This window comes from Peromyscus maniculatus, chromosome 8 (genome assembly GCF_049852395.1).
Source record: "Peromyscus maniculatus bairdii isolate BWxNUB_F1_BW_parent chromosome 8, HU_Pman_BW_mat_3.1, whole genome shotgun sequence".
Taxonomy (NCBI): Eukaryota; Metazoa; Chordata; class Mammalia; order Rodentia; family Cricetidae; genus Peromyscus; species Peromyscus maniculatus.
This window is the reverse complement of record NC_134859.1, coordinates 61,415,374-61,438,557: the sequence shown is the minus strand read 5'-3', so window position 1 is coordinate 61,438,557 and position 23,184 is coordinate 61,415,374. Positions and strand designations below refer to the sequence as shown.

General features: G+C 50.1%; 1 protein-coding gene across 2 annotated transcripts; it reads right to left on the bottom strand.

The window, feature by feature from the left end:
• Positions 1-763: 763 nt before the first annotated feature.
• Inpp5k (inositol polyphosphate-5-phosphatase K) lies at positions 764-21,391 on the bottom strand. Of its 2 annotated transcripts, none has more exons than XM_006977397.4 (12): positions 20,888-21,391; positions 18,863-18,970; positions 18,463-18,571; positions 14,488-14,604; positions 13,980-14,155; positions 13,307-13,418; positions 12,217-12,326; positions 3,837-4,023; positions 2,883-3,020; positions 2,538-2,621; positions 2,310-2,414; positions 764-2,141 (listed from the first exon to the last, which is right to left on the bottom strand). In XM_006977397.4, exons 1-12 carry the CDS (start codon positions 20,938-20,940, stop codon positions 2,082-2,084), a joined length of 1,359 nt encoding a protein of 452 aa, XP_006977459.1. In that variant the 5' UTR covers positions 20,941-21,391; the 3' UTR covers positions 764-2,081. The 2 variants fall into 2 exon arrangements, with proteins under 2 accessions (XP_006977459.1, XP_042138344.1); XM_042282410.2 differs by having other exon boundaries at positions 18,463-18,564; positions 20,888-21,328.
• Positions 21,392-23,184: the final 1,793 nt, after the last annotated feature.

Below are 23,184 nucleotides of genomic sequence, written 5' to 3'. Positions count from 1 at the left end.
ATTGAGCTCTGGGTCTCCAGCCATTCCTTATAGGAAATGAGAATGGGGAAGTCAGGGGGAAACAGACTTTTCCAGGAGAGGCTGGCATGGGAGGGGCGGAGGACCCCTGGGACTATGCTGACACTGATGATCGGGCACCTTCCTTTTCTCCCTCAGCTTCCCCCGCCCAGGAAAGGCCTATAAAGCTTCCTTCCTCTGGGAAGCACATCTATCCAGGGCAGGCTCATCCCAGTGGCCACACAATGGCTCTTATCAGTCGCGGAGCCAGGCAGAGACCCAGCACACACCAAGTCTCACATATTTCCTGTTTCCACCCAACGGGTCAGGGGTGGGCCCAGAACAGCCATATCCTGCCTAGGACCTGAGAGGGAGCAATCCCCTTCCTTTTTCCGCCTTTCAATCACAGCTGAACTCGCCCTTCTCAGTTGAGGAGGGACCTGCACCGGGACATTAGGACAGTGTTTCTAAGTGTTGGAGGGGTGGAGGTGAGCTTGTGGAGGCGGGTTGGGACCCCTGGGCCCTAGAGCCAGCCCCAGGGCTTCATGAGTCAGAAGAGCGGTGCTATCAGCACTAGTGGTGTTTTTGAAGGGTTTTGGCAATGGTTCTCTCAGTGACTTGTCAACAGGCATATCATTTATATTTTCTAGATAACCGAGACTCCTGTGGGTAAGAGAGAGTAGGATGGATCACAGATGCAGGTCCAGTCTCTAGGCCCCATGCCTATATTCTGGTCATGTCCCCCATCAAAGGAGTCACATACAAGTGTAAAAGCCACATTTATAATTATCCCTCAATGTAACAACTCACACAGAACAGACAGCTATGGCTCACTAGAAGCCTGGGGGTGGGGTGGGGTAATTCTTTTTTTTTTTTTTTTTCAGAGCTGAGGACCGAACCCAGGGCCTTGTACTTTCTAGGCAAGCGCTCTACCACTGAGCTAAATCCCCAACCCCATGGGGTAATCCTTAACACTCGGTGGCTGCCAGAATAGAAGACAGAACCTAGAGTAACTGGAGTGACTCTCGGTCTCAGGTCACAAGACAGATGTGAGAATTACAGAACAAGACTCCCTGAGTGTCTTCCCTTGGGAGAATGGGTGTTGAATCATACTGGCAGAAGGCGATCGGCAGGAATAGGGACAGGCTATATCTACATGGCACCTGCAGAATGCTGAGGCCTCTTGCTGCTAGGTCCTTCAAAATGTCCTGAGCACAGCTCCTCTGCTGTTTCCCATCTAGGTCCCAGTAGGGCCCAGAGAGCAGAGCAGTGTTTTCTCTATGACTCATGATAGGAGTGGTAGCAGATGAGCTTGATCTAAAGGACCACCCAAGAGGAATGTGGCTGTGGCTCCTCCAACATCTGTGAACCCCTTGTAAAGGGCAGGTTGGGGACATGGGGCCTCACTTACCTGCAAAAGCTAATCTGAGTCTATGCAACCTGCTCTGCTTCGGCCCTAGAACTTCCTGCTCAAATTCCACGTTACAGGGTAGAGGTAGGTATACCCTCACTCAGTAGTCATGTGCTTCAGCTGCAGACAGGATCTCAGGGCCTCTGCTCATCCACATGGGGACAACTATGAGATGCCAAGACTTTGGGAACCCAGTGCTACTTGTTCCACCCAATTTATGGGGCCTGTACAAATGTGAACATCCCCCCATCCCAGGCCCAAGGTCCAGGATGGCGTGATAGGAATGCAGGCCTGTGCCAAATGGGGCATGTGCCTGGCACGGCTACTTGGGTGTGAGAGGGAGTGTTTGTGTCAGGGGAAAGGGAGAATAAAGACCTGGCATGCAAGCTAGTGGTCTTTTTCATATGCAGTGGACTGTCCCCAAGTCTTCACCATTGACACACTACTTTGTTTCAATCACATCTCAGTAACAAAAACCTGTATTAAATGGCTAGTTCATCTGGCCTGGAGAGAGCAGAAGAGTCTGGCTGAGCTCCCCTGGGAGGTGGGGAGCTGGAGGATACTCAGCTGCCTCCTCAGGGGCTGGGCCAGACCCAGCGCTCCTGGCAATGCTGAGGCAGAGCTGGCTTCCAGCTCTAGCCTCCGCCCTGGATTCATTCACTCCCATCTGGGCTCAGATCTGTGGTTCAGGCTCACACAGTGCGTCATCCCTCAAAAAGTAGCGAAGCGGGATCTGCAGGGTAAAACAGGTAACAGAAGAGGTAAGCAGAGAGCTCTTACCCACTTTCCTAATGCCCCCACTACCCAACAGATACAGCTCCACAGGCATAGGATGCCTCCCAGGTCTGTGATCTCGAGTCCTTCAAAGTAACCTTCCCCTTTTCCCGCCAGCACCCCTTACCTTGAAGGGTTGACTTATCCCTACTATAGAGTGCAGATTGTTGCTATAGTAACAGAGAAGAAACTGGTCCTCACTTTCAGGGACATCGCTGATGTTGATGTATACCTAGGGCAACAGGAACAGTGTCAGCCCTAGGGCCCTGGCCCTTCCCAGTATAGCAGTAAATTAGCCAACACTTCCTTCCAGAAGACAAGAATATTCAGTCAAGTCTGCATGCTGGAGATGTACCTGGTTTGGGTTGTTGCTACAGGAGACTTGGTTGTCGCCAACCCAGACATAGGAGACATAGTCATTAATGTGGCGCATCCCTACCTGTGAGTAGAGATCAGGCAATCAGTCAGTGGTTGAGGAGGGTAGGAGGGTATGAGAGCTGGAGAAAATCCTCCTGAGAAGGTGGGCTGACTGCCGGGGCTGGCCACTGCACTGCCTTTCCTTCCCCAACGGGCCCTAAATTAGTAAGGCTCTCTGGAATGAACAGGGGTGAAGTCCTCAGTGGTCTCTGGCTAGCTCCCGTGAGCCCCCATGGTGGACAAACTACGGATGAAGGACTCCCTGCCAGGCTGGTCACATCACCTTATACAGTCCGATCCAGTCCCAGGGACTGCTGAGGAACTCCGGAGTGCTGGCGTAGCCGATCAACATGTCGTTCTCCATGGTCCACAGGCATTCAGGCATCATGGTGACCAGTGGGACAGACATCAGGGGGTTCATCTAAACACAGGGGCGGGAGGCCGGCTGAAATCCTCAAGGCAACTGCTCCTTACTGTTCCTTACTCTTTCCTTCTAGAGTGCGGGGGGGCAACACAGACCCCCAGAGCACTGGGCATAGAACTTTGCTAAGCTAGTCTAGCTGACCCTAGCTGACCAGCAGGAAAGAGGAAGGCCAAAGGGGCTTGTCAGAGGGAGCATTTGCCCTGTTGTGGGAACGGGTCTAGAAGCAGGCAGACAGCCCAGAGCTGAGGGTGAGGGTGGGGAAGAGGGACCTGCTTGAAGAAAAGCGGTCTGGAAGCTGCTCTTTCCCAAGGTTTTTCTCTCCAAGGCCCCAGTGCAGTTCTGTGGGGAAATGCTGTGGTGAGAACAGCTGTAAAAATGGGGAACGGCCAGTGCTGAGGCGGAGGGAGCTGACGGTTAAATGTGGCCTGCACTGCCTTGTTATTAGGTGGCAAGATAGAAAGGATGGAGAGAGCTCCCTCTGCAACTTGATCTAGATACAATTAGGACAGATAAAAGGAAGTTCTACTTCACATAGTAGGTAATAAGCATGATGGAACTCATTAACCTCAAGGGAGAGCACCCAGAGGAAACAGAAGCCTCTTCACAAAGGGCCTGAACACGTTTTTGACAGAAAGAGCCATCAACAGCTCCTCAGAAACACTGGGATACCTGATCTGAGAGGAAAGGCAATCATGTCTTTCTACAGGTGTCTCCTGCAGACTGCCTGACATTACAGCTCAGCCCTAGAGGGTTTGGAGGTGTGGCCCGGCACAGCTACCCCTCTGCCAGGTTTTGGCAAGTCCAGAAGTTCACCTCCAAGTTGAAGGTCCCAGTGACAGGCTTATGGTCACTGATGGTGTACGTCATGTGGCTGGTGTAGCTCTTTAGCATCAGCGAGAAGTAGGAGGTTGGCAGACTGGAGACCATGGGGCTGACCTGTGGCTGCCGCTTCAACCTCCACAGGATGCGGTCAGTCCATGCAGGCTTGCGTTTTTTCTCACTGGGGTAGACAAAAGAATGGGAGGAAGAGGAGCTGTCGTGATGGCAGAAATGTGCCTCCTTGTGCCTGCTTCAGGGTCTACTAGCAGTCCAGGACTTCTGGGCTGCAACTGGAGGAAGCCCGGTGTGGCAGGGCAGAGTATCCAGCAGAAGCAGCAGGAACTGACCAAAGACCCTCCGCCTAAGCCCACATTTTTATGAACTAAACTCTGATTCAGGAATATTTCATTCAAGGCACTTCTGAAAAAAAAAAAAAAAGAAAGAAAGAAAGAAAGAAAAAAAGCAGAAAAGGACCTAGGTTGGGTTTTGAGGTTGTAGAGACTCAGACATGATTGGGGAGTGCTTACCACAGGCTTGTGGTTAGTATGGCTACCACTCACCCTTTACGGCAGGGAGACTGAGTCTTAGAATGGGAGTAACTTTCCCAAAGAGTTACTAAGTGGTATGTCCAGGACTCTAGGCCAAGCAAGCAGCAATGACCGCAGAGCACTCGCTCTGAGCCACCAAGCTAACCCTCTGAGGCTCCAGCTTCCTCATCTGCAAAATGGAGATGGGAACAGTTGTTACCTCACGGGCTGCTAAGATGACAGATGAGCTGAATCACCTCTAGATCTAGAACAAGCTTCTGCATGAAACAGGCCCTCTGTAGAACTCGGTTATTGTGGTTAGACAGGGTCTCCTGAGTCCAGACTGGCCTCAAACTCTCAGTAAAGGTGAGGATGACTTTGAACTTCTCATCCTCCGGCCTTCATCAGTGCTGGGAGTACAGGTGTGTGCTCCACGCCCAGTTTATGTGGTGCCAGTGACCAGCTTAGGACTTTGTGTACCTGCTAGGCAAGCCTTCTACCAACTGAACCACACCCCGCGCTCCCACTGTGACTCTGTTCTCAAAAGTCATCACAAAGTGCTCGAGGTTCTGAATTCAAACCCTTATAAAACTCAAAACCGTGTAAGTAAAGTATGGCAGCATGCATCCGAAAACCCAGTGCTAAGGAAGGTGGAGGCAGGCAGACCACGGGAGCTCACCGGTCAGCCAGTATAACTGAGTTGGTGAGCTCCAGGTCAGTAAGCGGCCCTGTTTCAAAAAATGAGGGGGGAGCCAGGTGTAGTGGCACACACCTTTAATCCCAGCACTCGGGAGGCAGAGGCAGGCTCATCTCTGAGTTCGAGGCCAGCCTGGTCTACAGAGTGGGTTCTAGGACAGGCATGGCTGTTACACAGAAAATCCCTGTCTTGAAAAACAACGACAACAAAGCTTTCTCCCTCTGGTGACAGAAGCATCTGACCCCATCCAGCTCCACCAGCAGCTCCTGGGTTGACCACTCACTAAGCTCATCCTCCACATAGGGACACAGGCGGGGGCAGGCCCTGTGATGGTGAAGAGAGAGCCTGGGAGGGAGGAGAGCTGCTACTTCCTTCAGCAGAGGATCCCTTTGCCCACAGCAGTAAAACCTCATCTGATGATTCTCTACTTGAAAATCTTAAGCGGCCAGCCAGATGCCTCAGCCTGTAAGTGCTTGCAGGAAAGCCTGAAGGCCTGAGCTCCATTCCCAGAACCCACGGTGGATGGAGAGAACAATTCCTGAAAGTTGTCCTCCAAGCTCCACGCCAGCTCAGTAGAATGTGTGCATCGTCCGCGCACACACACAATACTGTTTTTACTAACTAGTCCAATGGTCTGCTGTCCCTTAAGCAGCAGCACACCCTTCAACAAGTGAGGGTGATACCATGGCGAACTCGGCTCTGGACTCAGAGGCCTATGGCCTCAGGCAAGTGAGGTCACCTCTCTACCTCTCAGTTTCTTGAACTTTGAGATGGAGTGATAACAGCACTTACTTCAAAGAAGCTGAGGCGTCAAGGAGTGGCCACAAAGTGGAGACTCTGGCTAAACCATCTTCTGCTTGTTAGGTCCTAAGGTTCTCTCTAGATTCTCACTCCTCTGGTTTTTTTGTTGTTTGTTCAGAGTCAGGGTCTTACTATGGACCCCTGCATGGCCTGGAACTCACTATGTGGACCAGGATAGCCTCGAACTCACAGAGAAATACCTGCCTTTGCCTCCCCAGTGTTGGGATTACTGGAAAACTACCCAGCTAATCTCTCCTTAGTCATCATGAACATGAGATGCCCAGTGAGGCTTACAATTTGTTAAGAGACACATGAATGTACTTCTCCTTCAAAGCACAGCTTCTCCTCAACTCTGAGATGGTTAAGAATCCAGACCTGGGGCTGGGGAGAGATGGCTCAGCTGTTGAGAACACTGGCTGTTCTTCCAGAGGACATGGGTTCAATTCCCAGCACCCACATGGCAGCTCACAACCGTCAATAACTCCAGTTCCAGGGGATCCAACACCATCACACAGACATACATGCAGGCAAAACATCAATGCACAGAAGAAATAAAAACAAATAATTACAAAACAAAACCCAGCCCTTCTATCATGTTAGTGTCCTCAATCCTGAACCAAACTCTGCCTCCTTCCTCCTCAGTACTTCTCAGCCAGCCCTTCTTTAACATCTGCATTGTTCATCTTTTCCACCAAGGTTTACCATATGGCAGGCAAGCAAGATTAAGAAGCAGTGTCAACAGGGCACGTGTGGTGGTGAATGTCCTTTAATCCTAGCAGAGGTAGGTGGATGTCTGTGAGTTCAGGGCCAGCCTGGTCTATATAAATTACAGGCCAGCAGGAACTATACAGTGAGACCCTATCTCAAAACAAAATAAAAACAAAAATCAACCTATCAAGCCAGAGTCAATGAGACTGTTTTAGCAGCGCTGGGTAGAACCCAGGGCACATGGCCGAGAACTATCACTGAGCCACACCCCCAGTTCCTGGAGCTTGTTTGACAAACAAGACAGGAAACAAAAGACAAATTAAATGTTATTGTATCTGCTGTTCAAGTTCTACATTTCTTATAATTTGAAATGGATCCTTAGTGTACTATGCACTGTGACATCTGTCTTATTGACTGCTCTAATCGCTCCTAAAATCCTGTCTTTCATCTTTTAAAAAAAGATTTTTATTTTATGTGGATGTCTGCATGTATTTTTATGTACCATGTGCATGCAGTGCTCACAGATGCTCTGGAACTGGAGTAACAGACAGTTGTGAGGGGCCATGTGGGTGCTGAGAACCAAACTCGGGTCCTCTGCAAGTGTAACAAGTGCTGTGAGCCTCTGAACCATCTCTCCAGTCCCCAGGGTCCTGTCCTACAAGTCACATTTTTCTAAAGCTGAGAGAAGCTACTCTGTCCTGGTGGAAGCAGGATGCTTGCCCATATCTGCTGACTACAAAGGCTGTGTACCTTCACTGTGCTTCATTCTGTCCCTCCCCGACTTCTGTGAACAGGTTAACTCCCTTCAGAGAAGACACAACTGTCCTACAGTGTAGGTCAACCTCACTAAGGCTTTCTAGCTGAATGGTTTGTGTATAACTGTTTCTCAAATGAATGAACGTGCCTTCACTTTCAGAAAACTAAAGCCACAAGATACTGCAAGATTCTCTAAAGATTCTAAAAACCAAACCAAAAACCACAACAACCACAGAACCAATCTACTGACCCCAGAATAGCCGTGGCACATGGTACTCTCTGCTCAGTTTCTATGTAAGAGAGCACTTTGCACTTCAGCTCCCTATACACAGCTCCCTATTCACAGCTCCCTGAAGTCTGGAGTATGGTTAAACTGGTCATGTGCTTAATGTGTCCGCGACAGTCTTGACTAGCTTTGATCATAATACCCTCTGCTCCATGCCCATTCTGCATCCATAATGGTTACTGTAACAACACCCGTTGCAATCCCGACTCTAACAGGATTTCCCGCCCTGCACCCAGCCCCTGCACCCTCCCCTGTAATGGAGCTGACCTCGTTTCTCATTACACTTTGGCTCAGGACACTGCATGGCTGATGAAAGCTGAACTCTATGCTCTGCACAGAAATCATTCACAGTCACTGCGCACAGCGAGACAGACACAGAAGTCACCTTCAATCACTCAGGACAGCCACACAGGCCAGGCTCTTGTTCCCACAGGTGCTACTCATGAGTGCTGCTGCTGGACTAGAGAGCCTGGGCCTCTTCTCTCTAAACATTGCTGTCTCCTCCTCCAGGATGCTCTCCTAGGGCTGAGGTATACAGAGCTCAGAGGCAGAATACTTGCCTAGTCCATGTGGGGCTTTGGGTTCAACCTCTCACTGCAAAAACCAACCAACCCACCCACCCCCTTTCCTTGACAAACAGAATTGACCCCTCCTGTCTCTGGCTGCCAGCTTCCTTTGGCACTTCTTCCAGTTCTGGAAACATACTGGCTGACTCCTAATCAAGCTAATCATGACTTTTTGGCTCTCCCTGCCATTGGTGGGTCCCTTTGCTAGTCTGGCTTGAATACTTTTCTCAGGCTCCTGATTCAAACATAAGCTAGGCAGTGTCTTTATACCTGGGATGAACATAAATTAGATCCAGGTTTTGCTCTGGGTAGCAAGAGGACAGCAATGGTTCACTGGGGTTTATTTTGTTTGGCAGTGTTCGGTATCAAACACATGAAGACTCTACAACCGGGCCAGATCTCCTGCCCTTTGGCTTTTGAGAGAGGACCCTATTATGTAGCCCAGGATGGCCTAGAAGACATGAATGATCCCTATGCTTCTGCCTCTCAAGTAGCTGGGATTATATTTTATTTGGTTGGTTTTTTTGTTGTTGTTGTTGTTTTTAGCATGTGTATGGTGTATTTAGGTTTTCGTGTGAATGTATGAATGTGTGCAGAGCCAGAAGTTGGTGACAGTCTCTCTTCATTGCTCTTCATCCTGGTTTTTTGTTCGTTTGTTTTTGTTTTGTTTTGAGACAGGGTTTCTCGGTATAGCCCTGGTTGTCCTGGAACTCAGAGATCTGGCTGCTTCTGCTTCCCTAGTGATGGATTAAAGGTGTATGCCAACATGCTAGGCTTTCCATCCTCTTTTTGAGGCAGGATTTCTCACTGAATCTGGCAGTTACCATTTGTCTGGTCATGGTCTGGCTGGTGAATGAGTTCCTGGGATCCCTGGGGTTACAGGCATCCACTTTAAAATGGGTGCTGAGAATCTGAACTAGGTCCTTACGTCTGTGCAGCAGCACTTTACCAACTGAGCCCGATTACATAGCACGTCCAAGCTCAGTGGCACTCCAGAGCAGTGGAGCTTCCTGGCACTGTTGTCCGAACTGGTGTGCCTGCTTTCCAGGCGGGCTCAGCAATGTCCACCACAGGAAGTGTCCACTGTTCCTGCCGAGACATCTCTTTATGGGCTCCAAGTACCACTGAAAACTCATAGCTCTGCAGCAGGCAGACCTAGATTCACATTCTTCCCAAATCACAAAGTCTCTTCCTATTGCCTTAGAAGTACCTGACATCCATTCTCCTTATTTAAATTTACTTATTATTAAGGACTGGTAGTTGGTGGTGGCGCATGCCTTTAATCCTAGAACTCAGGAGGCAGAGGCAGGTGGATCTCTGTGAGTTCAAGGCCAGCCTGGTCTACAAAAAGAGTTTCAGGGCACATACAGAGAAACCCTGTCTAGAAATACCAAAAATAAATAAATAAATAAACAAATAAATAAAATAATAAAAACAATAAATTTACTTATTATTAGTGTGTATGCTTGCCATGGCATGCATGGAGGTCAGAAGACAACTTGTGGGATTCCCTCCACTGTGGGTTCTGGAGACTGAATTCAGATTCCTGCATGACAAGCACTTTTATGCACTGAGCCATCTTACCAGTCCTCCTTTTTTATACAAAGTGTATGTGAAGAATGAAGTGATGCAAGGTTTTTTGCACAATGCCTGGGACATGGTAAGAGCTCCATGTCAGTCACAACGAGCTAGTATATAGTAATACACATCTGTCTCCTTCTTAGTGGTTTCTGGTTTTGTTGTTTTGTCTTGATTCTCCCCTTTTGCTCGTGCTGGACAGACTGGCTATGAATTACTGGGGTGGGGTGTTCTGTTGAAGCAACTCAGGGCTTGATACATGCTAGGCAAGTATTATCCCAGAGCTACAGACGCAGCCCTCCACTGAGATGAAGTACCATAGGTGAAAAAGCACTAGCAAGCCAGAGAAGCAGATCTGAGCCCTGCTCCCCCACGAGCTAAGCCACCTGAGGGCTGTACTTACTACCTAACCACCCTGTCAGACCTGGCCAGTGCCAGCCCGGAGCCAGCTACCTGCAAGGACTTCCAGTCTGCTGGCAGGCTCTCTGCTATGCCCTGGGGGAATTATACCCTACGTGTCAAGGATTGAACACAGGGCCTTACAGGAGCTGGCCAACTCTTCTCCCACTGAATTACAGGTCCAGTTCACACTGAGGTCCTGAGGTGCTGGCCTCCAAGGCCCCAGCCAGTTCTCGAGGCCTTCCGGATTCCACGTTGCTGCTCGAGTTCGATGAACAGCTGTAGAGACCAGTCTCCCTGCAGCTGGGACCACATCAGCCAGCCAGAGCCTGTCCTCTTACCTACTTCCCAGCCTGCTCTGCTGCCAGGCTGCTGTTTCTGGAGCGCACCGCCTCTTCTTGTGGGGACTGCCCTCGCCACAGCCCTTCCCTGCCTTGCTCCATTCTTGAAATGGTGCACCTTTTCCCTGTCCTTCGTAAAGACATTTGGGCTATCAAGCCATTCCCATACATGAAGCCCACAGCTACCTTTTGCCCTGGCTTGCTGTGGAGATACCTATTTCCCTTTTAACAACAGCCACTTTGCTGGTCTCGGTCTCTCTCTCTCTCTCTCTCTCTCTCTGTCTGTCTGTCTGTCTGTCTGTCTGTCTGTCTGTCTGTCTGTCTCTCTCTCTCTCTCTCTCTCTCTCCAATAGTCTTACCCTAAACTGGTCAAGAACCTGCTGCCAGAGCTATTCTTGCTCTCTTAGGTTTCAGTAGTGACCTGGCCCTTTCTCAGCTTCTTATAAAGTTCTTCAGGAAGACACCACCCCACCTTAGAGACCAATCTAAGTAATAATCACAGATGTCACCCGTGCTCACTGGGTACCAGGTCCTGGGTTAGGCAGGTCTCAGCCAACTCTGAGCCCCATGAGTTATGTATACTGATGACGCCCATTTCATGACTGAGAAGCTCAGCGCTAAACCACCGTGCAGCTGAGGACAGCAGTGTGAGGAGCAGCTCGGTGTACCTCCTCTGTACTGTTCTCTGGGAACTTCACTTTTTCCTTCCTTTCTTTCCTTTGGGTGCGTGGTGTTTTTTTTTTTTTTTTTTTTTTGTTGTTGTTGTTGATTTTATTTTATTAAAATATTTATTTATTTATTATGTATACAGTATTCTGTCTGCATACACACCAAGAGGGCATTGGATCTCATTATAGATGGTTGTGAGCCACCATGTGGTTGCTGGGAACTGAACTCAGGACCTCTGGAAGAACAGCCAGTGCTCTTAACCTCTGAGCCATCTCTCCAGCCCTGTTTATTTTATTTTTACTCCATGTGCATTGGTGTTTTACCTACATATATGTCCGTGTGAGGGTGTCAGGTCCCTTGGAACTGAAGTTAGAGACTGCCATGTGGGAGCTGAGAATTGAACCTGGGACTTCTGGAAGAGAAGCCAGTGCTCCTAACCACTGACTCAGCTCTCCATCTCTGGGTGGGTGGTTTTTTTAAGACAGGGTTTCATGTAACCCTGTCTGGCTTTGAACTTGTTAGGATGGCCTAGCCTGCACCTCACGAGTGCAAATGTTACAACTGTGCAAAACCATGTCTGATTTTCCACTATTTTTCATTTCCTTGTATGGTATTTGACACACTCAGAGTCTGGGGCAGGGAAACCTAATGTGATAACTACCTTAGGTAACACTTTTGTACCCTTGACGGGGGACTAGAAGGCCCTGGAAACTGTAGGTAGGGTCTCTGGGATGCTCTAGTGCCTTCCCTCCTAAGTAAGGGCTGCCTCTGCTCTTGCCTATGCCCTTCTCCTTCATAACCTTTGACCCTATCCTCCACTCTTGCCAACACCAGTCTTCCCTTCCACTCTCAGAGCAACCTGGGAAGCTCCCATAACCAGTGCCCAGGGAAGGGCAGGACAGTCCACACTGAGAGCTGATGGCTGGATCCATTCCTGCTTCCCTGATACCTCTGTTCAGTGGCACACCCGGACCTCTGCCCTGTGCCCAAAGCTGGCTGGCATACTTAGACTTCCAGAGCCTCCTGGGCACCGATTTCCTCCTCACCTGGTGTCATAGTTGTTGGAGTGCCTATCAAACTTGTAGGTGGGTGGAAAGAGCAGTGGACCTTCCTGGAACTCCCGGAGCAGCGGGTCCCGTCTCTTGGCAATGGAGAGCTGTAGATAAAGACACAGTTCCCATGTTCCTCCAGTCCTGATACATGTCAGCACCGCCCTCTTCTTGTCACTGCTTCAGCGACCCCCACAGCTCCTGAAAACGGGACTTCACAGGACCAGCAGAAGCAGCTGGTGGCCATTTTCCCTGTCTATCCTTTCTCAGTGGAGAACAGACCTTGATTTCCAACTGTCTGGGGGTCACTAGAAGGCTTGTGTCGGGGACATAGGAAAGGCAACGCCCCAAAAGGGGTGGCATATTATCTTCCAGAGGTAACCAGGCTTGGGACACGGGAGGCAACAGGGATACAAGTAGGCTGATGCATGTTATAAGGCCAGTGCTGGCCAAAGCTAATCTGGACCACCACCACCACCACCCCCCCACCCCCCACCCCCCACCCCCGCGCCTTGTTTTTAGGGGGATGCTAGGATTTCACACGGTAGCTTAGACTTGGCTGGAACTCGTGTAGCCAAGGTGGCATAAAATTACAACAATCCTCTTGTCTTAGTCTCCTGAGTCCTAAGATTACAGGGGTGAGCTGCCAATGGCCAGCCTGGCTCCCTATTCTTGAGCATGCTCATGGTTTCACGAGGTGAAGATCAGTACTAACAGTATGGCCACCCCACCTCCATGTGCAAAACCTGGCTGGACTCATCTTCCCACCCAGAGGGAAGGGAGAACAGATCCCAGCCAACTGGAGCATTGCTGCTCTCTGGACATTTCCCAGACCTCCATGACAGGTTCAGATCACACACACACACGCACGCACGCACCCCTCCCTCTGCTCACTTCACACACACACACACACATACACACACACACACACACACACACACACACACACACACACCCCTCTGCTCACTTCACACACACACACACACACACACACACACACACCCTCTGCTCACTTCACACATACACACACACACACACACACACACACACACACGCACACACACACACCCCTCTGCTCACTTGGTACCTGGTCCTTCTCCCACAGCTCACGGTAGCACTGTCTTGTTATACAGTCCTGAACAAAGAGCAACCCAAAGTCCTCAATGCGAAAGTTCATGTCTCCAAACCACAGAATGAGGCTTCAGGGAAAAAAAAGGAGGGCACCTGAGGGTTTGTGATGAGGTCAGTGAAAGGTACAGGCCCAAGGGCTGCTGGGGAGGAAAAAGCTCAGGGGCGGGTAAGAAGCTAGACTCTAAGACAGCAGCAGAGATGAAGGCCAGGCAGGACATGCTCGGGACCAACAGGACAGTTCTTGGCACCAATGCTATTAATTAAGTCAAAGGACGTGCACCGATAAAGCTATGGCAAATACAGAGTGGCTCTAGCCTGCTGCTCCCCAACTGGCCATCTGGACAAGCTGAGAAACAGCCTCCGTGGTGAACTCAAGAACCACAAGGGGCTTGACCTAGGATGTTTACAAGTGTCTGGGGTTTCCAGGAAGGACAAAGAGGCCAGAGGAAGGTAGACATCAGGCAGGCAAAGCTGGGTGGTACAGCAGATGGGTGGGACATCAGGAAAGGGGTTGGGAGGGCCGGGAGATGGAGCACTACTGACTGGCAGTGAAGAAGACTCAGCAGTCAATGCTAGCCTGGGCTGGCGTGGGGGAGGGCAGGGGTGACAGTTTGCAGCTGCAGGCTCACTCATGGTCCAGGATGTTGGGAATATCATATCCCTCAAAAGTCTGACTCTCCAAGATCCGGTCAAAGTGCTCCAGCCGCTGCTCATTGTTGGACATGTGGGGAGGCAGGTGGCAGTTGATGATGCTGACATAGTAGCCATACAGCTTCAGGCAGATGTTGACTCCCCCTTTGTTCCCCTGGTAGGACAGGTGGGAAGAAGGGTGGATTGTATACACATGCCCCTTTTCCCATCCTAGGTCTGAGGGGAGGCAGTCTCACCTCCCCCAGGATCTCAGCCATAGACACCCAGCTTCCCAGCTAATTCTTCCATGCACAAAGCCCAATACCCCAATCTGGGATCTCAGGAATATCCAGGCCCTGCTGGGATGGCAGGGTTTGGGTCGGGGCATGGGGTAGGTATGCAGGGTCCTAGGCTACACAGAGTATCCAGACTCAGTTCATCCCCCGATTTGCTTAGCTCCAAAGCATCCAGCCCTTGTCAGCGCAGATGAGAGAGCTCAGTCCTTACCCAGTACCCGTAGAGGCCAGTAGGGGTAGATTTTGTAGAGATGATCTGGATGTAGGGCAAATGCTGATACTTGGCAAAGACCAGTAAGAGAAGCCCCTGCATACGGACTTGGGAGATCTGCAGCAGAGGGCAAAGGTCATTCATTAAACTGCAAAGGCCAATTGTATCCCTTCTAAGACTGACTAGGGGGACTTTTAAAAGAGTCTGGAACCACATGCAAAGCCTGCCCAAGAGTCTACAGAACCCAGGGTGCGTCTGAATTTCATTCTTTTCCCTTTTCTCTCTCAGCTGTCCAACAGTGCATTCTGGGAGCTGCAGTTTCAGTTGCTGCTTACGGTCCTGGGGATGGAGGAGAGAGAACGGGCTTCTGGGGGAGCTTGGCACTAGAAAAGCACTACTCTTCCCCCCCAGCCTATGCACAACTGGGTGCTCTTCTCACAATGCTGTCCTAAGAGCCTCTGTATACTCCCCCATCTCTCAGCCTCTCTTCTCACAGATGAAGCAGGAATAATACCATGCCAGATGGATGTGAAGACATTATTTGTTGGCTCAGTGATATCTGAGTGTCTGTATTCAGGTGAACACTGTAGAAGTTATCAGGTGTGCTATTCAGTTGATTTCTACCTTATTCCTTTGGGACAGGGTCCCTCATTGAACCCGGAGCTGGGCTGGTGACCAGGAAGTTCAATGATCCTCCTCTGTCCACTCTCCCATAGTGTTAGAGTACATATGGCCGTGTTTGAATTTTCCTGTGGGCTGGCTTCTGAACTCACATCTCCAGGCTACTGCAACACATGCTCTAACCATTGAGCTCTCTCTACATCCCTCCCCTTTTGGAGACAGGATCTTGCTAGGCATCCTAGGTATACCTGGGACTGACAACCCCCTGCAAGGCCTTTTGAGTGCAGTGCTGGGATTGCAGGTGTGTGGCCCCATACCCATTTTTGCTTAGGGATTCTTTTTCTTGATGCAGGGTCTCTCTGTGTTGCCCTGGCTGTCCTAGAACTTGCTCTGTAGACCAGGCTGGCCTTGAACTCAGAGATCTGCCTGCCTCTGCCTCCTAAGTGCTGGGGTTAAAGGCATGCGCCACCACTACCCAGCAGCTTAGAGATTCTTAAACATAAGCAAAAACAAGAGAGAAGCTTCTAGGGTGCTGTTCTGAATCTTGAGTTGACCAATGACAACTCAAATACAAAAATCCATTGACTCTACACTTACTGCACCCATCCACTTTTCTTCCTCCCCCTCTCCCCCCAATGCTGAGGACCAATTTCAGAGCCCTATGCATGCTGGGTAAGCATCTGAGCATTTTTCTATACATGTCCTAGCCCAGTGAAAAAGCACCATGAAAATGGGTGTGTGTGTGTGTGTGTGTGTGTGTGTGTGTGTGTGTGTGTGTTACACAGAACTAGAATGCTAGACATGTGGCATACACTGTGATCCTAGCACTTAAGGGGGTAGAGGCAGGAGGATCCGGAGTTTAAGGTTAGTCTGGGAAACAGGAGACACAGATGCAGAAATGTAAATAAATAACTTCAGACTCTGTGGCTGAATGTCCACGAAGGCAATGTACACGGGATGGAACTGAGTGCTGAGGACAGGCTCCAGAGCTGGGGAAAGTACCTAACATCCATGGAGAGGCTTAAGCTTTCCCCCAGCTTCAGCAATCACTGTCCCTGACTTGCTGATGTAGGACTGAGATTCCGGAGGCAGGGGAACTAGGAAGACTGTTTTGGGATTGCCAAAACGCCTACTATTGGTGGCTGCAGAGGTGGGGTGGGAAAAGGCCATCCCTAGTGACCCTCTCTCTCAGGGCTGGACTGTCTACACCACCACTCCAGTAGCTGTTTCCGGAGCGTGAGGTGCAAAGGCCAAGGAGGAAATCTCGGGGTGGAGAACTACACTGGGGCCTTCCAGGAATTATGAAACCTGATCCCACAGTCCAAGAGCAGCCCTAGCACAGTGGAAGAGTCAAAGTAGGGGGAACCCCAAACTCAGTACTCAACAAAGGAGGTACCGGAGCCTGAGTCCTCTGAGGTTGCTACAAATGTATATACTAACCTACCCTCTACCCTAAGTCTTCAGGTTTTTGGGGGGTGGGAGTAGGGGGAGGGTTAATAGGAATTGAATCTCTGACCTAGCTTTAAGTGTTTTACCACTGACTACATCCCAAGGTTTCTATTTTTCCATAGTCACAACTATCTATGACAACAGAAGCCTGGGCAGGACTATATTACGAGGGACCAAATCCCAGGGTCAGGACAGAAACCAAGAAACTGGTAAAATTCAGGAGAAGACTGCATTTAATCCTAACTAACAGAGCAGGTTTGGGCCACTGGGCTTCAACACAAAGCCCAGTCCACTTTGTGAGTGAGCAGCAGGAAGTGGGAAAAGAGCAGGGAGTGAGGGCAGGGGCAGTTGAGACCAGGAGAACGGGTGGGGCTGTGAGGAAAGGCCAGAGCCTTCCAGGGAAAGTCCAGTGCAGAGACCAAGGAGGAGGGGCTAGAGGAACCGGCAGGGGAGGACCAGACACTGGACAGCAAAGAGGTCCCCGAGTTCTCAATCCACAGCTGGTCGATTCCCCCAAGGGACTGACTGCCTGTACATAGGGCAGGCGAGGGGTCTGCTTGGTTCCTAGACTTAGGCTAGCTCCCCATTTTAGGAGGCCACATGAGTAGGATGGCTTGTGTCCCTGCCACAAGCTGAGCTAATTTCCTTGGCTCCATTCCACCAATCCCTTGCCAATTAGTCAAGGCTCGAGGAGGCATGGAGTCTTGGGAATAAATGAGCACTGAGAGGGGAGGTTCTTCTCTCCATTAGGAAATAGCTCCAAATCTCCTAGAAGAGGCTTCTCAGTTTGGTGGGGGTGGGAGTTGGGGTTGGGGGGACCAAGGGTTCTGGGGCTGGCATTATCAAGTCTCAGGAGGACTAAGCCTTGTATTTCTCCTCAGAGGGCCACACAGCTGTTGCTCCAGCATCCCTGAACCAATCAGGTAACAGAATTAATACTGAAGAATAAAACTTATCCTAGAAAGGGAATGGAGAGAATTCCAGTATTTCCAAGCAGCTGTGAACTGGGCACTCTGAATAGGTGTTTGTGCGTTCACTGTGGGTGCAGGCAGAAATAAAACCCAGTGACCTAAAGCCTTCCTGCCATTATCCTATGGTTTAACTGGTCCCTCAGATTAAGAACTGCTTTCCGGACGGGCGGTGGTGGCGCACGCCTTTAATCCCAGCACTTGGGAGGCAGAGCCAGGTAGATCTCTGTGAGTTCAAGGCCAGCCTGGGCTACAGAGTGAGTTCTAGGAAAGGTGCAAAGCTACACAGAGAAACGCTGTCTCAAAACAAACAGAACTACTTTCCATTACACCTGTCTTCCCCTCTCCTAACTTCCAGGCCCATTAGAACTTGATATTCATGTGATATCAGCAGGTTAGCCTGGGGATTACCTGTCAGTCTTAGCACACACTCATAGAGCAGTAAAATATGATTGTTTAGAGCATGGGTTAAAAGGTTCAAAAGATCTGGATTCAGATCCCAGAAAGCCCATGTAATCTCTGAGCCCTGGCTTTATCTGTAAAGTATTTCAATTTCAAGAGTTAAGAGTGTAAAACAACAGATACCAAGAGCTTATTTACAATGTCTAACACCAAGCGAACACTCCATAAATTGCAGCAAGTACCACACTCATAGAGTTTACGCTGGGCAGGAAGCCCTGCTGCATTTCTACTAGGAATTCTCCCAAGGTGATAAATATCCAGGTGTAAAGTCATAGCTCAGCCTGAGGTACCCTGGAACACACAAGGCAGGCTAGAGTTCCAGGGAGCCAAGGGTAGCGTGAGCTTTAAACCTTTTAGTGAATGGGAAAGAGCCTGAAAAGCTAAGTGAAAGAAAGAGAAACACACCAGACAAGCAATTGGGAGTCAGTGAAGGTGACACACACATTCCTCCATTGCTCGTTAACTTTGAACTTACCTTGACAAAGTTCAGAGGGGAAAGCATATCCATGAAGAAACTGCTCCATGGGTCTTCAAAAGCAGCATCGGAAAGAAGGCTTATGAGTCCAGAATTCATTTCCTGCAAACTGACCATTCCAAGTCAGAGGCTCATCCTCTGGCCTGGAGGACACCGCTTCTCCCATAGACATCTGGTACTGACCTCATCATACTGTCAGACCCGGTTCTGATGACCAAGATTTCTCCCTTCCCTAGCTGTATGGGTGTTGATCTCCAATCCATAAACATTGCTGACTCAGGACAAGAAACACAAGGCTAGACCCAATAAGGATGATAGCCCCTCACCTTCAGACTCCAAAACGAAGGGAGGATGGGTTACATCAGTCCTCCACAGGGATAGAGGGCCTTCAGATACCTACCCAATGATATATATGTCCAGATTCAGGTCTTTGTTGTTCAGTTGAAGCAGGTCACTGAGGTCCACAGTGGGGGCTGCTGAGGCCACATTCCATGTTATAACATGTATACTGTGGAAAGGATATTAAAGAAAGTCACGGAGAAAAGAGGCTAAGGAATGGACAGGGGCCTAGACCTGTTAATGGTTCCCACTTCAGTGATCATGGGAAATGTGTCTACATTTTTGTTAGTCTGTTGTTCTTGAGACAGAGCCTCATGATGCAGCCCGGGCTGGCCTCCAACTCCTTAAGTAGATCAGGCTTGCCTGGAGCTCACAGGGATCAGCCTTCCTCTGCCTCCTAAATTCTGGGATTAAAGTTGTATACCACCATGCTCAGCTTGTTTCTGCATCTTGTGGTAGGAAAAGAGGAAAAGGAGCAATGGACTATGAAGCCTTCCCCTTCCCCTTCCCCTTTATCTCCTGAATCAGGAATCTCTTCCCTTGAACTGGTTCCTCTACTCAGGTTCACAACTGCCCAGACCCCAGCAGCACCTGACACACAGTGCCAAAGGGAATGCGAGAGGTGTTTTGGCCAGGAAAAGGAGCAAACACATGATGAGTTGGACAGCCATTGGCCCTCCCAGCTAGGTACACCCCACCCATCCTCTACGGCTCAGCAGCTCCGTACTTCCTCTCCTCAACCTACGGGTTCCGCAGAGCACCTAGAAGGCATCAGAGGTTGACAGTACCTGATGGTAGGCCTCAGAGCTACAAGAACAGGAATTTCAGAAAGAACAAAACAAACAGCATATTCCCTTCCTCACTCCTACCCTACCAATCCCCAGAGTACAACAGATTCTACCAAGGCCGTCATGGAGCCTAAGTACAAGTTTCTAAGTAACAGGCTTTTCAATCTCTATCTCAACAGTCTTCTCTCTACAGGGAAACATCATCAGTTGGGGAATAACATTCCAATCTCGGCTCGCTACAAGTCCCAGACTATCAGGAGAAATAATCAGCAGCTCTCAAATACCACACATCCTAAACTGAAGTTCAGGAGAGTCAACACTTGGAGAGCCCTTGAGTGAGCATATTACTATAGCAACGCTCCAAGAAGCCCACACTGTGCCCAGGACAGAGCAAGCAGGAGCTCAGACTCTACAGAGATAAAGCCTGTGAGTTCCAGAAATACCGAGGCACTGAAGCACAGGACCCTGAGGATCCTGAAAGGGAAGGGCAGGCTGTTCTAAAACATCTCTTGTCCATCAGACCCTGTTCTTAGAGGTACATGTTCTAAGAAGTGTGGCTTGTAAAAAAAACATTTCTTGGCTAGCTTAAAGCAACTTCCTGCCTCTCCTTATGAATATAAACAAAATAATACAAAAGCCACCTTTTCTCAGGCCCTCTGGGAGACTGCTACTTCGTCTGTTTACGGTCTCCCCCTGCTGACCAACAGAGGATTAAGGCAGGTGACCCTTTTACTCAATGGCTCTTGTATTCCCAGGCCCTTAACTCGAAGTGGATAAAGAAGGAAATTCGGGATTTGTCATCCCCGTTCACAGTTTTGATGATTAGCAGCAAATCCGTGCACCATGAGTTCCGCTCAATAGGACGATTAGCGGTGTTCCTCGTGATTCAAGATCAAGCATGAGCCCAGGCTCCACTTCTCTAAAGGATCTTATCTAAATCTGATTTCTAGAGATCATAACCGGATCAAGAAGACCCCATGAAAAGTACGAACAAATTTTCTATTCTACAGCTGAAGGGACGAATGTCTTAGACGCTTAGTAGGCTAACACTGTGCTCCAAAAACCAACTGGGCACTTGTTTGGGAAGCATCTGCAGTGACCAAGGCGGCAGCCCAAGTTTAGGGCGGGTATCAGGTCTAACGGCCTCTTCAACACTGGCCTGGAGGACTCTGGCGGTCCAAACTAGGGCGGCCCTGTAGGCCTGTCCTCTTGGTCCCACTGCGGTTTGGTACCCAGCCCCACAAATCAGACAGGATCGAAGACAGCGAGTACCGACCGGCCTACAACTGCGTCCTCACCCGAGTACACTGCCTTTCGGGGCGCTCGGCCTCCGCAGGCTCGCAGCCGACATTATTCCCACGCCGTGACCCGGTCGGCTCGTGTCTCCGCGCTCCAGTCCGTGCGGGCCGGAGCAGCCCTCGGTGGCCGGTATCAGCTGCACTCTTCTTCCCTCCGGGTTGTTTTTCTTCCGGATTCTGACTGTGCGCCTCGGCTTCCGTAGGGGGCGGATCGTGAGCGCCCAGGACTGTGGGGTGCGGTTGGGGCACAGAGGCGGGACTCCCTAGCAGGGAGGAACACCCAGAGGCGGAGCGGAGACGGGCTCGGAGGCGGAGAGAGGCGCGTCCTGCGTGTCGTCCACCCCCGGCGCCACACGCCCCGCACCGACCGACGTACGAGTGGGCGGCGGCGCGGCCGCCCGGGCCCCGCACTCCCAGCCTGCCTCGCGCCAGGGCGCAGGCGGGAGGAGCGTTGCGGCGGGAAGTTGCAGTGGCGCGCGGCCTCGGCTGGCTCGAGACGGTCCCGTGGCGTGCGGTCCTCCCTGCCGTCTGCCCACCCTCGGAATCGGGGAGTGGGCAGGGTGGGGACGCCCAGGGTAGTCTGTCCGGCCGCCCGGCCTCCCTCACCCTACACTTCAAGTAATTTCCGTGCTGTTCCGTGGCACCCTCAGGAGGGTCACAGAGCGCTTGCACCCTTTTAGGTGACTAGCGGGTCGTCGTTTTGGTTTTACTTTCCCGGGCCAGTCTCGCTGTTAAGTCCTGGAGCTTGTTATGCAGACCAAGCCGATCCTCCCACCTCAGAGCCGAGATTACCTGAGTGCACCACTACGCCCAAGTCAAACCTAGTTTTGCTGAATACAAAGCACGTTTTGGGATTTGGGCTCGGAAAATGAGCCATCAGTGAATGAAAAACAAGTCGTTGCTCCTATATGGTGTATATTCGACTGATCATGATTAGTTAATCTGACAAACTCACCGGTTTATTTCCTCTAGGTCTTTGGTTGTTTTTTTGTGGGCGGGGAGGATTGTTTTCAGAGTTCTGACTTCCCCCCAGGAAAACGAAGCTTCATGAGATTCACACTGGAAAGCCAAGTTAAAAATCCTGCTCTTGCCGGGCGGTGGTGGCGCACGCCTTTAATCCCAGCACTCGGGAGGCAGAGGCAGGCGGATCTTTGTGAGTTCGAGGCCAGCCTGTGCTACCAAGTGAGTTCCAGGAAAGGCGCAAAGCTACACAGAGAAACCCTGTCTCGAAAAAACCAAAAAAAAAAAAAAAAAAAAAAAAAAAAAAAAAAATCCTGCTCTTTAGCCCCGAACAGTGGTTCACACCTGTAGTACCAGCTACTCAGTGATGCCCCGTCTCAAGAACCCACAAACATCCTGCTACTTTAAATGTATGTTCTGGAACCAGGCATAGTGGTGTGTAATCTAATTCAAGGACGCCGAGGCAGGATGATTACTCCCCAAGTTTTGAGGCCAGCTTGAGCTGCTTAGAGTTACAGGACATTAGGACTGTGGTGTGATTCTTTCTCGACCTGGGTTTGGTTCCCATCACCCACATAACCATCCTAACTCCAATTCCAAGGGATCCGAGGCCCTCTTTTGATCTCTCTGGGTACCAGGCATCCCAGTGGGGCACATTACTCTCAGAGAAAAATAAAATTAAACAAAACAGCAGTCTTGTTACTGTTGCCTGTCCCCACTTGCAGTGAAATTAGTAAACCTGGTCTAGTATTCTCTTTAGACCAGGCTGATCTCAAACACAAGAGATCCATCTGCCTCTGCCTCCCAAATGCTGGGATTAAAGCCCTGCAGCACCATGGATGGCCTTTAAACAAGAGCTTTATTCTAATTATGCATGGGGGGGGGGTATGTGGACAGGAGCGCAGGTACCTGTGAAAATTTGAGGCATCAGATCCCCGTGGAGCTGGAGTTACAGGCAGCTGTAAACTGTAATGCAGGCGCTGGGAACTAAACTCAGGTCCTCTGAAAGAGCAGTACATGCTCTCAACTGAGAGCCATCTCTCCAGCCCGTAAGTGCAATTTTCTTTTTTCTTTTCCAAAGCCCAGGCATGCTTTCCCTGATGCTTTGGGTTTTTTCACTCTTTCTACCCAACCTCTTCACCATGTGGCTGCTCCCAGAAGGTAGAGTTTTCTTTGTCTTCAAATAGTTGCCAAGATTTACAGCTTGCCTGCCCTGTTGTTCTTCCCCAAAACTAATAAAATTGTCCACAACTTAAAAACAAAACAAAACAAAACAGAATAATGGTTGGATGGTAGTGGTGGACACCTTTAATCCCAGCACAGCACTTGGGAGGTAG

Bases quoted from the DNA above. Each gene is read 5' to 3' on its own strand.
- Inpp5k (XM_006977397.4), bottom strand. From the start codon at position 20,940: ATGTCGGCTGCGAGCCTGCGGAGGCCGAGCGCCCCGAAAGGCAGTGTA. The intron at 18,572-18,862 runs GTAGGTATCTGA...TGGAATGGTCAG, and splicing joins CTGGACATATATATCATTGG to TTTGCAGGAAATGAATTCTG. The intron at 2,415-2,537 runs GTACATCTCCAG...CTGTTGCCCTAG, and splicing joins GTAGCAACAACCCAAACCAG to GTATACATCAACATCAGCGA.